The 13,662-nt window shown below is 41.5% G+C and overlaps 1 protein-coding gene across 2 annotated transcripts in view; it reads right to left on the bottom strand.

Annotated features, from left to right (window-relative positions):
- Positions 1 to 878: 878 nt before the first annotated feature.
- Positions 879 to 13,662, bottom strand: part of CCNYL1 (cyclin Y like 1) — a 46,664-nt gene continuing 33,880 nt past the window's right edge. For both annotated transcript variants that reach the window (XM_023219758.1, XM_023219768.1), the window contains 3 exons: positions 9,630 to 9,796; positions 5,718 to 5,880; positions 879 to 3,442 (listed from right to left, as the gene is read on the bottom strand). In XM_023219758.1, the coding sequence (XP_023075526.1) occupies positions 3,332 to 3,442; positions 5,718 to 5,880; positions 9,630 to 9,796 (441 nt within the window). In that variant the 3' untranslated portion in view covers positions 879 to 3,331. The remainder of the gene's footprint in view (positions 3,443 to 5,717; positions 5,881 to 9,629; positions 9,797 to 13,662) is intronic.

Raw genomic sequence — 13,662 nt, 5'->3', positions numbered from 1 at the left:
TTAATAGAGACGAGGTTTTTACCATGTTGGCCAGACTGGTTGTGAACTCCCGACCTCATGTGCTGGGATTACAGGCGTGAGCCACTGCACCCAGTCTTTTTTGTAATTTTAATAGAGACGAGGTTACACCATGTTGGCCGACTGGTCTCAAACTCTTGGCCTCAAGTGATCCACCCACCTTGGGCTCCCAAAGTGCTGAGATTACAGGCGTGAGCCACGGTGCTTTGCCACGATCGTTTACTTAAATATTTGATTTTAGGTAATGAAGAATTAAAGTGGATGGAAATATTGCAATACTGTCAGGATTTAGTGAGAATTGCTAAAGCTGAGTGGCTACTCTTAGTTCTAAAGAAACCTAATAGTGACTTGGTATATTTTTAACTGAAATGTAAGCTTGAAAATAGCATGTTAAAGTCCAATTATGTGGCTTAAGACACCCTCTCAACAGCAACACAAATTCTAGTTCCTGTCTTTCCATTCTCTTTCCTGTTTAACTGTCTGATAACCTCAAATACTTCTTGTTCTAATTCTATGCTATTCCTAAAATTCTTTTCTCTTTGGTACATTTTACTTCATTTTATATTCTAATGTGCTTTTCCCTCTCAGACACGATAACCAACTATTCAAGATACCATCTAATATACTATGCCATTAAGTATCGTGGCCAGACAGTGATTTTAAGTATAATAAATTATCTTCAGGTTGAAAAGAGCATATGCAAAAGAAATCGATCACTACATCTTAACTAGAGGCATGGATCAAATCAAATTATGGTTGGTTTGAAAATGCTTTAAAGACATATCAGGACTGACTTAAAACTAGGCTGGGCAGAGATGTAACACTATGTGAATAGAAGTGTTACAAACACACTAGCCATATTTTAATTAAAATAGAGTTTATTAGCTTTTAATATAAACATGAGAAATAAAAACCACATAAATTGTAGCATTCTTTTCAAAATAAAACTGCAATCAATACTTGAATCTCCAAGCTCTGAATTCCATAAACATTATTTGTGTTTTTTTGAGGTGGTAGATTGTAACATTTTTATACCATTATTTATCATTTATGTCTCTGTCCTTTAAAAATGATGGAAACTGCAGCACAATATGATGTGAAGCATTGCTATAACAGAGGAAGTATTCCTGGCCCAGAAATGCTTTGTTTATAAGCAAGATTCCTAGGATTAGATTTGAGAAAGTAGGAGAAACAGATTTCACATGGTTGAGAACACTAATCTTTTTACTCTTTCAAATTTAGGTGACATTATCGGTCTCCTAAAATTATTTGCTCCTTGCCTTTTAAAGCCTGAAGTAAGAGTCCCTAAGGGTTATGTAAGTTATTTCTTAAGTAGCAGGACTTAATGGGACACCTACAGCCTGGTAGCATGTAGGACGATAAAACAGCTGTTCATATCACCTTCTATCATTAGGGTCCAATTCCTTTTATTACATGTTAATTAACACTGCTCTTCAAAATCTTCCTTTAAAGAAACTTCGGTGATCAAAGCATATAGAGCACAACTCTGCAGGTAACTACTTTTAAGAAGAGGAGGGCATTTAATGGAGATACAAGGTATTCCAAAAGTTCAGTGTAATTTTAAGCTTTGATACTTGTAGAAATATAATGCTATAAACCTTTACAAAATCATGTTTGAACATTTCTCTGGTTTTTGAGACAGGGTCTGGATGTCACCCAGGTTAGAGTGCAGTGACATGATCATGGCCCACCGCAGCCTTGACCTCCTGGACTCTACTGATCCTCCCACCTCAGCCTCCAGAGTGGCTGGGACTGCAGACACATGCCACCATATCAACTATTTTTATTTACTGACTTATTTTTACAGACAGGGTCTCACTATGTTGCCAAGACTGGTCTTGAACTCCTGCACTCAAGCAATCCTCCCACCTCAGCCTCCCAGAGTACTGAGATTATAGGCATGAATCACTATGCCCAGCCCATTTATTTTGCATTTTTCTAAGAGATGGGGTATTGGTAACGTTGTCCAGGCTGGAGTGTAGTAGCTATTCTCATAGGCGCCATCATGGTACACTGCAGCCTCCAATACTTGACCTCAAGCAATCCTCCAGCCTCAGCCTCCCAAGTAGCTGGGATTATAGGCGTGCACCACCACACCCAGCTTCATCTTGCCAATTCTAAATATAAAGCTTTTAAGTTTTTGTTTCAGTCAATGTCTGCTATCAAGAGTGACCAAAACAAAAAATTAAAAGCTTAATATTCAGGAGACAAGTGCTAGGTGCACTTTAGTCCCAGCTACTTGTGTGCTGAGGCTAGATGGCTTGAGGCCAGGAAGTTCTAAGCTGCAGTGCATTATGATTGCACCTGTGAACAGCCACTGCACTCCAGCCTGGACAAGGCAGTAAGACCCCATCTCTTAAAAAAAAAAAAACAAACAAAACAAAAAAACTTTCAAACGATGTTTTTTAAAGGTTTATAGCATTTATACTCATGCTGCAGTGCCCTGGAGGGCCCAAACTATATTAAAGCTTAAAACTGCTTTACTTTTTTTCATCATCACTGAACCACCGTGTTGGCTGGCATTATGAAAAAATCTTTTAATACCTTTATTTAACAAGAGAAAAATTATCAGAAAATAAGAAGCACCATTTAGTTCACAAGAAATGCAACATGGACCCCAATAGAAGTAGATATCAATAACTGATACTTCCTGTTTATGACCCCAAACATGCTAAAATGCTAAAGTAATGCTTGCAAAGAATATGAATGATGAATGTTATCCAGCAGCTTTTTGGTTTAAAATGATTGCCAATGACTAGCAGCTTCAATGGTAACAGAAGGGAGGAAGAACCCTTCAATACCTAACAATGCTGCAGTCTGCTCCTAAGTGGCTTTAGTTAAGAGTCCCATGTTTTAATGGTAATACTGCATTGATTCGAAAGGCATATGCAGCAAAATGGGGGGAAGGAAGAAAAACGGGAAGAAACATAAAAGTTATATGGTTAGTGTCTTTAAAGTCTAAAAATTTAAACTATTGTTTAAAAAACCTTACATAGTTCACAGCTATCGGCCCACACAGTAAGTAAATATCTGTGTGTGGGATGGGAGCCTTCACTTTGGAGTGGTTTTTGTAACTCTGTTTACATTAAAAAGAACAGAAGAATGTTCTGTTGCATTGACAAGGTCCCATTCTTTCCTATGGAGTATAATCCTTGTTGTCCATGAGTCTCTTGAATTTGAGATCTTTCCTTTCGATGAAAATACTAATTTTGCTGGTTTTTGAGCAGGAAAGGTGATATTTCTCCAGTCTTTGTAGAAGGTTGCGTGACGTTATATCCCCTCATTTCTCCCTTTAAGAGAGGATGGCTTTGGAGCGCTGAATACCAATGAAGTTATCAGCGCTGAAAGACCTTCTCATAGCGGCTCTACACAAGTCTTTGTCTTCACACAATCTAGAAATAGCCTAGGAAAGTCAATCAAATAGAAAAGAGGTACAATTTTAAAAAGGGTTCCCACATTTGAAAAAGCACCACTGATGACTCCTTTACATAACTCACAGTTACAGCTACTTTGGCTGAGTTTTGCACTGCCAAGTTCTGGGGACACTACTTCCTGCCAATTCACCAACGTAATATCCTTTAAGGGCTACGATTAGATTCCCAGAGAATAAAGGGGAATTTATTATATTATTAAAAAGTTGGATTCCCAGTGATGTCAAAGGTATTGTGATAGGCTCCTAACAGCAATAGCTGTTACCTGTGCACTTATTCCTTAAATATAACAAACGTACACTTGTGCAAAAAAATAAGTTTATTCAGCTATTCAAATTCTACCCAATCCTTATTAGCTATTATATACTCAAAGCACATTTTAATGAGGCAGGCATGTGCTGGACTATATTGGAATATACGAGAGGTCTAATGACTGACGCACCAAAAGGTATTACTTCACATGCACGTTAATTATGGTAGAAATACGTACTATTTCTTTTTTCTTTTTTTTTTTTTTTGAGACGGAGTTTCGCTCCTGCTGCCCAGGCTGGAGTGCAATGGCGTGAAACCTCCCAGGTTCAAGCGATTCTCTTGCCTCAACCTCCCAAGTAGCTGGGATTACAGGCATGTGCCACCATACCTGGCTAATTTTTTATTTTTAGTAGAGACAGGGTTTCACCATGTTGGCCAGGCTGGTCTCAAACTCCTGACCTCAGGTGATCCACCTGCCTCGGCCTCCCAAAGTGCTGGGATTACAGGCGTGAGCCACTGAGCCCAGCCTAGAAATACATATTATTCTAAAGTACCACCATGGTACCACAGACAGTGTCAGTTTAAAGTATGTGTCCATTTCAGTTGTAATTCTGCTGTATACTCACCAAGAGTCATAAGCCATAAATATTACTTTGCCCCATAAAGTTACCATTTCCATTAAAAAACCCATGTACTTCCTACATTATTTGTTTTTTGTTTTTTTTTGTTTTTTTGTTTTTGAGACAGGGTCTTGCTCTATTGCCCAGGCTAGCGTGCAGTGGCATGATCTTAGCTCACTGCAGCCTCTGCCTCCCAAGTTCAAGCAATTTTCATGCCTCAGCCTCCTGAGTAACTGGGCGCTGCCACCACACCCGGCTAATTTTTATATTTTTAGTACAGGCTAGTCTCGAACTCCTGATCTCAAGTGATCCGCCTGCCTCAGCCTCCCAAACTCCTGGAATTACAGGTTTGAGCCACCATGCCCAGCACTTATACCCAGCATTTGAAACACTTGCACCCTATATAGTGAAGGGTATATGTCTCTTGGCTTACCCACTAATCCTTTGTCTAAAAAACTCACAGGACTGCACTGTGATATATAAACCATGACATGAATTTGCAAACAAAGTAAGACAGTCAAGAGTGGCAAGTGAATTATGTATGTAGATAAAATTAGGAATATAGTCACAAAGAACATATATATATATTTTTTTGGAGACAATCTCACTTTGTCTCCCAGGCTAGAGCGCAGTGTTACGATCTTGGCTCACTGCAACCTCCGCCTCCCAGGTTTAAACGATGCTCATGCCTCAGCCTCCCAAGTAGCTGTGATTACAGGTATGCGCCCCCATACCCGGATAATATTTTTTTGTGTATTTTTTTTTTTTTTTTTGAGATGGAGTTTTGCTCTTGTTGCCCAGGCTAGAGTGCAATGGCACGATCTCGGCTCACTGCAACCTCCACCTCCCTGGTTCAAGTGATTCTCCTGCCTCAGCCTCCTGAGTAGCTGGGATTACAGGCATGTGCCACCACGCCCGGCTAATTTTGTATTTTTAGTAGAGACGGGGTTTCTCCATGTTGGTCAGGCTGGTCTCGAACTCCCAACCTCAGGTGATCCACCTGCCTCGGCCTCCCAAAGTGCTAGGATTATAGGCACGAACCACAGCGCCCAGCTAAAAAAATTATTCATGTATGGTTATATGAAAGGGTAGAAGTTCAAAAGAAAGCCTCATTAACAACAGATTAAATTTGATTTAAAATATTCTGAATTATGGTCACAGAAGAGTTAATATGTATAATTTTTAAATAATGTTGATCCTTGTCTAAATCATAAAAGACACAGGAAATCTGACGCCAAAGGGCTAATAAGCTCTTCAGTGTGTTAGTTAATTTTAAAGCTTTCCATTTTCCTAATCACTACTTAATATGATTTAGTCACAGATGTTGGCTTTGGTGGCCGATGGAAAACCCCACTTAGTGACTTCACAGCCTTACCTCTAGGTTCTGTGCTCTTTCTTTGCTAAGCGGAGCAAATAGAAAATTCAGGTTGTTGTCATCTGCTAAGGAGCGAAGGTCAAAGTAGTATTTGGCATAAACACTGGCAGGAACATTAATATTAAACTGAAGAAGCTCCAAAAAATGCCTTTCCATTTCGTTCCTGGAGGAAGAAGAACACAACAGAACCAGCACAGGACAATGTCAGTCAACTGGGCTATCTTCAAAAATATCATTCTGAGTGACTAGAATAGCTCTAAACTCTGTTTTAAAATATAGGCTACTCAGTTGTATTAACATACTAATGTTCACACAAGGTACAGTTACTTGTGGTCCCTTGTGCATCCCAGCACTCTGGGACTGGGATGAAGGTTGAAGGTTACAGCCTCTGATGCACTTGTGCTGCTGACTCGGGCCTCATTCTTCAGAGTTCCATTAGTGCAGCTGTACAATTCATACTTCATGCTCACTCACAAGGCCCCACTATAGTGATCAGATGAAAGGAATGATGTATGCTGTTTATTAGCTCTGAAGAACTTGCAGACATTTTCACCGGGCTGATAACAGGAAGGGGCTTATTGAAGTTGAGAAGCACCAACAAAAGGAGTGGGCATATCACCACGGCAACAAATGGATCCATCGAGAGCCACTGCTATTATCTCTGAGGGGGAAAAACTCTTGAGGCAACAAACATTCATCTCAAATAAATAAATAAGCAAGCTACATTACAGGGGAAGGGAATCCCCTCCCCCTGTCCCAGCGCATGAGGCTATGTCAAAGGGCATAATGCAAGTTTCTGCTCACTTTAATATATTATGAAGGTGAGAAATTGTCACTATGACAGGGTAAAGATACTCTTTAAACTTTGGAAGGCAGAAAGATCAAAGGTGGATGTCTTGGCTAGACTAAACCCATTTTATGATATGCCTCGTGGTAGGTCACTGGACTTAAAAACTCAGTGTTTTTTCTGAGTTAGGAATGAAACCCTGAGGTGCTCAGTATCTACCATCCTGGTCAGAACAGAATGTAGGAGTGAGCTGAATGCAGTGGGAGAGGAAAGGGCTGGGAGTAGTACTCAGCCACATGACCACACAGCTGCCCTTGCCAAATGCTTAAGCAAATAAACATAAAACTAGAGAAAATCCTAACCACTTTCACAGTAATCCCTACAAGTATTTAACTGTATAAAAATGATAAAATACCTAAACAACATATTTGGTTTCTTGGGTTTAAAGTTTTAATATTTTATCCACTGGCTAAGTCAACAAATGCTTGATGATCTCCTGTATGGAGAGCAGTTAATATGAGCAGAGATGTGGTTTTCTCATTTGCTGAGCTTAAAAGCCCAACTGAACCTACTTCCAAAATTAATTTCCTGTTCATATGTCCATAAGCCTATAGAAATGTAAATCAGATAATGTTTTGATAATCAGCTAATCAGGACTTAATTTACTACACTAATAAATGCACTTCACAATCCCTTTTATATTTTTTCCACTAATACATTTTAACTGTGTAGAAATACAGTACTTCATAGGATTAACACACGTATTAATAGAGGTTTAATCACTGAAGAAAAGCATTATGCTACCATGCATCTTCTAGGTTTTTTGTTGTTTTTTAAATGGGTAGGTGGCTGAATAGCATACCCTTTACAGGCACAGCAAACCGTCTGAATAGCAGCTGCTCAGTTTAACTTATTCTTTTAAAGGGAAATATATTCTAACAGGGCATGTAGATGTTGAAAAATTTTAAGAATAACCTCACAGACACCAATTTAAAATTGTTTCAATTTAGACTCAAATGAGACCACTACAAATAGTCAACAGCAGGGGGATGAGACAAATGTATATTAAACGGTTTGTTGAAATGCTTTCCAAAGATCATCAACAAAAGCTGCCTGGTTGTAGCATATCTCCTGGTGCTTCCCTGGGCATACACAAACAGCAACTATCTAGAACTGGTCTTCTTGGAGCTGGCCCCTGCCACCGCTGCTCCTGAAGCTTACATCTGTAGAAACCTGCACATTTCCCTGCATGTTCTCTGATCTTGTATCTAGAACAAGAACTTCAGCCAGTTCAGTTGCAGGTTTTGAGAACATTTGAGCTGCCATCATGGTAGGGCTTAGTGTTCATAATTATAAATTTTGCTTCGTTGAAGAAACCAGTTTGCAGACTAATGACAGCAGTGATCAAAGTCACTTTAGCTTCTGCAACTTCTAAAAGTACTTCCATTTGTTTCAAATTCATTTGCTGTCACACCCTTTGCTAAAATGGCTACCAGCAATATCACTAGGGCTGTTCGGTTTACACCATTAGTAAAGTGGTCAACTTCAACACAAGCCACTTCAACAGCTACCACAATCACTGATTCCTTTTTAGTCACAACCATCCTCACTTCAGTTGTGAATATATGGTATGGTAATTCTGAATGACAGTCATATGGAGTAATGGGCAAAGGCAATAAAAACAAACTATTGCCACTGCCTGTCATGATCTTGATCTTCCTCTGCTACTCAACATCATCAAGAGGTGCTCCTTCATATTTTTCTAAATGCCACCCACAAAGCCATTCTCACTGCCCAGTTGGCACCCTGAGAGCCTTTGCTGGAAATGCCTCCCTGGCTCACCCTGCCTACCAAGCTCCAAGGCCCTTCCCTTGACAGCAGTCATGAGGCCAGACTGGAAGGAAGCCCTGATGAAGCTGCTGTTTCAGGGTCATATTGGTGCCATCTGTGAGGAACTCCATGACTCAGTAAGGCTCCTTGCACTCTCATAGGTAACTGAAGGCCCCCAAAGTGGTGCTATGGTTGTTGGAGGACCCAGCGAGCCTCTCAAGTGTGGTGAGCATTAGGTGATGTCCCAGCAGTGTTTCTCAGACTGCCTGAGGGGAACAATGGAGCTTCCTAACTCATCAGACCAATTTCTAAATACAAAAAACACTCCTAATGGGGAGGGGTGAGGGGCACAGGGATCTTCATATCTCAAGGCTTCTGTAAAAACAGACCTTCGATAAAATGTGGAAAGACTAGCAAAAGCAAATATACAATGTGTGACTCAGGATGAAGCTATGTAACTTCTCAAATAGTCCAGAGGCCCTAAGACCTTAATAGTGGCCAAACAATTATTTCAAAGGCCAGACATATGCCCTTTAAGGGCTGTTTATACCCTACTGGTCACATGAAAAAATATAAATGAATGAATGAATGAATGAAAGAAAACGAGCAAGGAGCTTTAACTGGCAGATAACTTTTTAAAAGCCATAAAGGGACCAGGTGCAGTGGTTCACGCCTGTAATCCCAGTTCTTTGGGAGGCCGAGGCGGGCGGATCACAAGGTCAGGAGTTCGAGACCAGCCTGACCAATACAGTGAAACCCTGTCTCTACTAAAAATACAAAAATTAGCCAGGCATGGTGGCGCATGCCTGTAATCCCACTGTAATTCCAGTTACGCAGGAGGCTGATGCAGGAGAATCACTTGAACCTGGGAGGCGGATGTTGCAGTGAGCCGAGATTTCACCACTGCACTCCAGCCTGGGCACAGAGCGAGACTCCATCTCAAAAAAAGAAAAAAATAAAATAAAATAAAGATATTTACTGTACTATGTTGTTCTGGTAGTGTACTTGTAAGATGTTTGCCAAAAACCACCCGAAAAATACTTTTCAATTTATCAAGCAGATTATTACACATCAAAACCTATCAAGTAATGATAGAAAATATATAGTTTTTTTTTTTTTGAGATAGAGTCTTACTCTGTTGTGAACTGTTATACTAAAGATAGGAATATATAGTCTTATGCCTATTTCCATTATCTGCATAATGTAACCTTTACAAATATTCCTTGTTAACTTTACAGAAACAAATAAGATACTGGAAAATGGTTAGAAAGTTCACCAAAACCTTAGAAACTCACATGTCCTCAACTGTAATGTCCTTGAGGATCTGGCAGTAGTCCACATTCCATACAGCCTGATCATCCCAAACCTTTGAGGCAAGAAGAATGGCTCCCAGAACAATCCTTTTCCAGTTAGTGGGACAAATGTCGATTTCAGCATAAGTTAAAAGCCTTTCTAAGTAAACCTGTAAAATAGAGCACTGGTCTTTGATTTTAGTTCAGTTTAAATGCTTTGATAAGCTTTTTTTTTTCCAAGATGGAGTTTCGCTCTTGTTACCCAGGCTGTAGTGCAATGGTGCGATCTCGGCTCACCAGAACCTACGCCTCCCAGGTTCAAGCAATTCTCCTACCTTGGCCTCCTGAATAGCTGGGATTACAGGCATGCGCCACCATGCCCAGCTAATTTTTGTATTTTTAGTAGAGACGGGGTTTCTCCATTTTGGTCAGGCTGGTCTCGAACTCCTGATCTCAGGTGATACACCCGACCCTCCCAAAGTGTTGGGATTACAGGCATGAGCCACCGCACCTGGCCCCTAAATGCTTTGATAAGAATTCATGACTGACAGATTTCTTCTGTTTTTGACCAGAAAATAAGTGCCTTTTATTCTTATGTTCTACAGAGACTTTGCTCAGTCAGCCACAGCGAGACACCAAATCACAGTTGTAGGTTAGATATCTGTGCTACCTACTCTGCCCATATACATTTCCTGCCTGATTTTGGTCACAGGAATGACTGGACATCTCAGCAAAGGGCATCATGAAGAGAGGCACTCTTATCACCTCCACACTCGTAATAGAGTTGTTCAATAAATACTGAGTGCCTACCAGGTGCAATGTTAGTAGATAGTAATTTTACAGGTAGTTATATTATGCTCAAATATGAAGTAATACTGAGCACATTTTTGCCTTCTCCTTTTCACAGTAACTAACCCTTTTGTGGTGCAGCTTGAAGAACTGCTGGTCAAGAGAGCCACCCAGTGGCTGCTGTGCAGAGCAGCATGATAGGGGCAGGTCTTTAGGGCTATAAAATATTCCCCGTATTCAGTGCCTCCACAAGGAACACACATGGACAAAAGGACATCTCTGGACCCCTGGTATTTCTCTAAACCTGCCAAGCAGTTTACCAGACAACTTCATGAATTATTTTACATCTACCAAACATCCTTCAAAGAATTGAGCAAAGTGAACAGCTAAGTAAAGATTACAGAGGTAAGCTGTAATTTGCTGTCACCTCAAAGGGTTCTCTGTGGAAGAATATGTCTGTATGCTATTTGAACTCTGTATCGAGACAAAAAGAAATCTTTTTAGGCTGGAGTGCAGTGATGCAATCTTGGCTCATTGCAACCTCCGCCCCCTGGGTTCAAGCGATTCTCCTGCCTCAGACTCCTGAGTAGCTGGGCACCTGCCAGCACGACTGGCTAATTTTTGTATTTTTAGTAGAGACGGGGTTTCACCACGTTGGCCAGGCTGGTCTCAAACTCCTGGCCTCAAGTGATCTGCCCACCTCAGCCTCCCTAAGTGCTGGGATTACAGGAATGAGCCACTGTGCCGAGCCTGAAAAAAGTTCTTTTTAACAGAGCTTATTTATTGTCTGAAGGTTATCAGATAGGCAGCTGAGATCTGGCAGTACTCTCCAAACTCAACTGTGTTTTCAAAAACAGGTATTGAACATGACATGTTCTTAAGAGAGATTCTGTTCCCTTTCCCCCAAATTTCTGCACTGGCAGTATCCTAAGAATGAACCTCTTTCACAGGGTTCAACTCTCAATGGGAATAATTAGACCACAGGGAAACAATATAGACAATCCCTCAACTTCCTGTTGCCTTTACTGGTAAGCTGATGATGTGCTGATGCTCACTGATACCACTTGCCCTCCTGTGTCAGTGAGTTCTTTTCTTCCCACTAGTGCAGTTGATCCCATTCCACTTGTGCAGAACACTGTCCCCATAATTGCATCTTTCTGAAGGCTTTCTCCTTCTCTGCCAGAGATTTTCCCCCATGTGCTTCCTTTGTTCCCATCCCCCTCCCCACAGTTCCCCGGATGTGTCCTCTCCTCTGCTCAAAGCATCATGCCCTGGTATCAGCTTTTCATCTCTCATCTCTCCTTAACCCACTCCTATTTGTCCCTTGCTGCTGTCACTCTCCTGAGAGTCCTCTTGCCAAGGTCCCCAGAGTCTTCACACTTACAAGCCAGAGCTCTTCATCCCACTGCTCCACTCCCCAAGTCTTCCCTAATATTGTACAGGGCATTTCCATTCAGCTACTTGCTGAGGCCAAATACCTACGCTCAAGTTACCCCACTCCAGACTGTGCGCAATTCCTGCTATGTCCACCTTCACTGGTAGGCTGCTCGCCATTTGTCACTGCTCACCTACATCACCCTAGTCGCTTCTTGACTCTCTTCTCTTCCTCTATTCTGCCAATTACGATCTACTCTCTTCAAGCCATCAGCATGACCTCTTAAATTAAAAGCACTTCACTCCCCTGCTCAAAATCTACCAAAAGTACCCATCAAACTGGAATAAAAACTTCTTCCTGGCCAGGCACAGTGGCTCACACTTGTAATCCCAACACTTCGGGAGGCCAAGGTAGGCGGATCACTTGAGGTCAGGAGTTCAAGACCAGATTGGCCAACATGGCAAAACCCCATCTCTACTTAAAAAAAAAAAAGAAAAAGAAAAAAAATTAGACAGGCGTGGTGATGGGCGCTGGTAAGTTCAGGTACTCAGGAAGCTGAGGCAGTAAGAATTGCTTGAACCTGGGAGGTGGAGGTTGCAGTGAGCCAAGATCACACCACCGCACTCCAGCCTGGGTGACACAGCAAGACTCTGTTTCAAAAACAAAACAAAACCTTCCTGTGGCCTGCAAGCCAAAAGGCCCTATGAGTTGTATGTGGCATTGCCCATGTGACCTCACCCCCTCCACTTTTTCCAACTCACTCCAACCACAATGGACACCTTGCTCTTTGTTCCTTGAACACACACACATACACAAAATGTTCCTGTCTAGTCTTGGCACTTGTCTGACTGCCTGTAATGCTAGCACTCCTTACCTTCCTACTGTGATCAGGTCACTGCTCAAATGTCACCTCTAGAGAGGTTCTTCCTGATCATTCTATCTAAAGTAGTGAGCCCCTCCTGTCACTCTGTATCCCTTTATGCTGCTTCATCTTCTTGCTACTAACCACTACCTGAAAAAATGTCTTCCTCACTAGAACATAAGCTCGTAAAGGCAAGAACTTTGTTCAATCCTCTCCTCTACTCTAGCACTTGGTAGCTCACGTCTGTAATCCCAACACTCTGGCAGGATCGCCTGAGGTCAGTTCTGAGACCAGCCTGGGCAACATAGCTAGACTCTAGCTCTACTAAAAAATTAAAACAAACAACAACAAAAACAAAATACAAGAATAGTGGCACAGAGTAGGCACCCAGTGAATATTTACAGAATCAGAAACTTCTTGGCAGCATTTAACACTGGGACCACAGCCTCTCTTATCTTGAACTCTTTGTTCTTTTATAACCTTCTCCTGGGTTTCCTCCTTCCACTCCATCTGGGAGCTTGTCCCTCAAATGCTAACAGTCTTTAGAGATCTACTTCTATCCACTTTCTTTTCTTTTTTTAGAGATGAGGGTCTTGCTATGTTGCCCAAGCTGGACTCAAACTACTGCACTCAACCGATCCTCCCACCTCAGCCTCCCCAGTAACAGGGACTACAGGTGTGCACTACCATGCCTAGCTTGTCCACTTTCATTCTGCACCCTTTCTCTGTATTTGAACAGCTACTCTAACTCTTCATTCCTTACCTCTAAGCTCAGATTCATGCTCCAGTCCAGTATATTCAAATGACTACTGGACACTGCCACTCTGCTACCTCACAGGCACATAGAGCTTAAACCATCTATAATGAACTCCCCCTCTTCCTATACAGCTTTCCCTCCTGTATCACCTGTCTCTCTACCTCTGGAAGCACCACTCCTGCTTCTCTACAGTATGTGCTAAGTGTTCCAAATGGCTTACAGCTCCATGAAAAGGCCTAAGTCTGATCCAGTA

The sequence above is a fragment of the Piliocolobus tephrosceles genome, chromosome 11, assembly GCF_002776525.5.
Source record: "Piliocolobus tephrosceles isolate RC106 chromosome 11, ASM277652v3, whole genome shotgun sequence".
Taxonomy (NCBI): Eukaryota; Metazoa; Chordata; class Mammalia; order Primates; family Cercopithecidae; genus Piliocolobus; species Piliocolobus tephrosceles.
The sequence above is the reverse complement of the archived record's forward strand: the minus strand, read 5'-3'. Positions and strand labels throughout refer to the sequence as shown.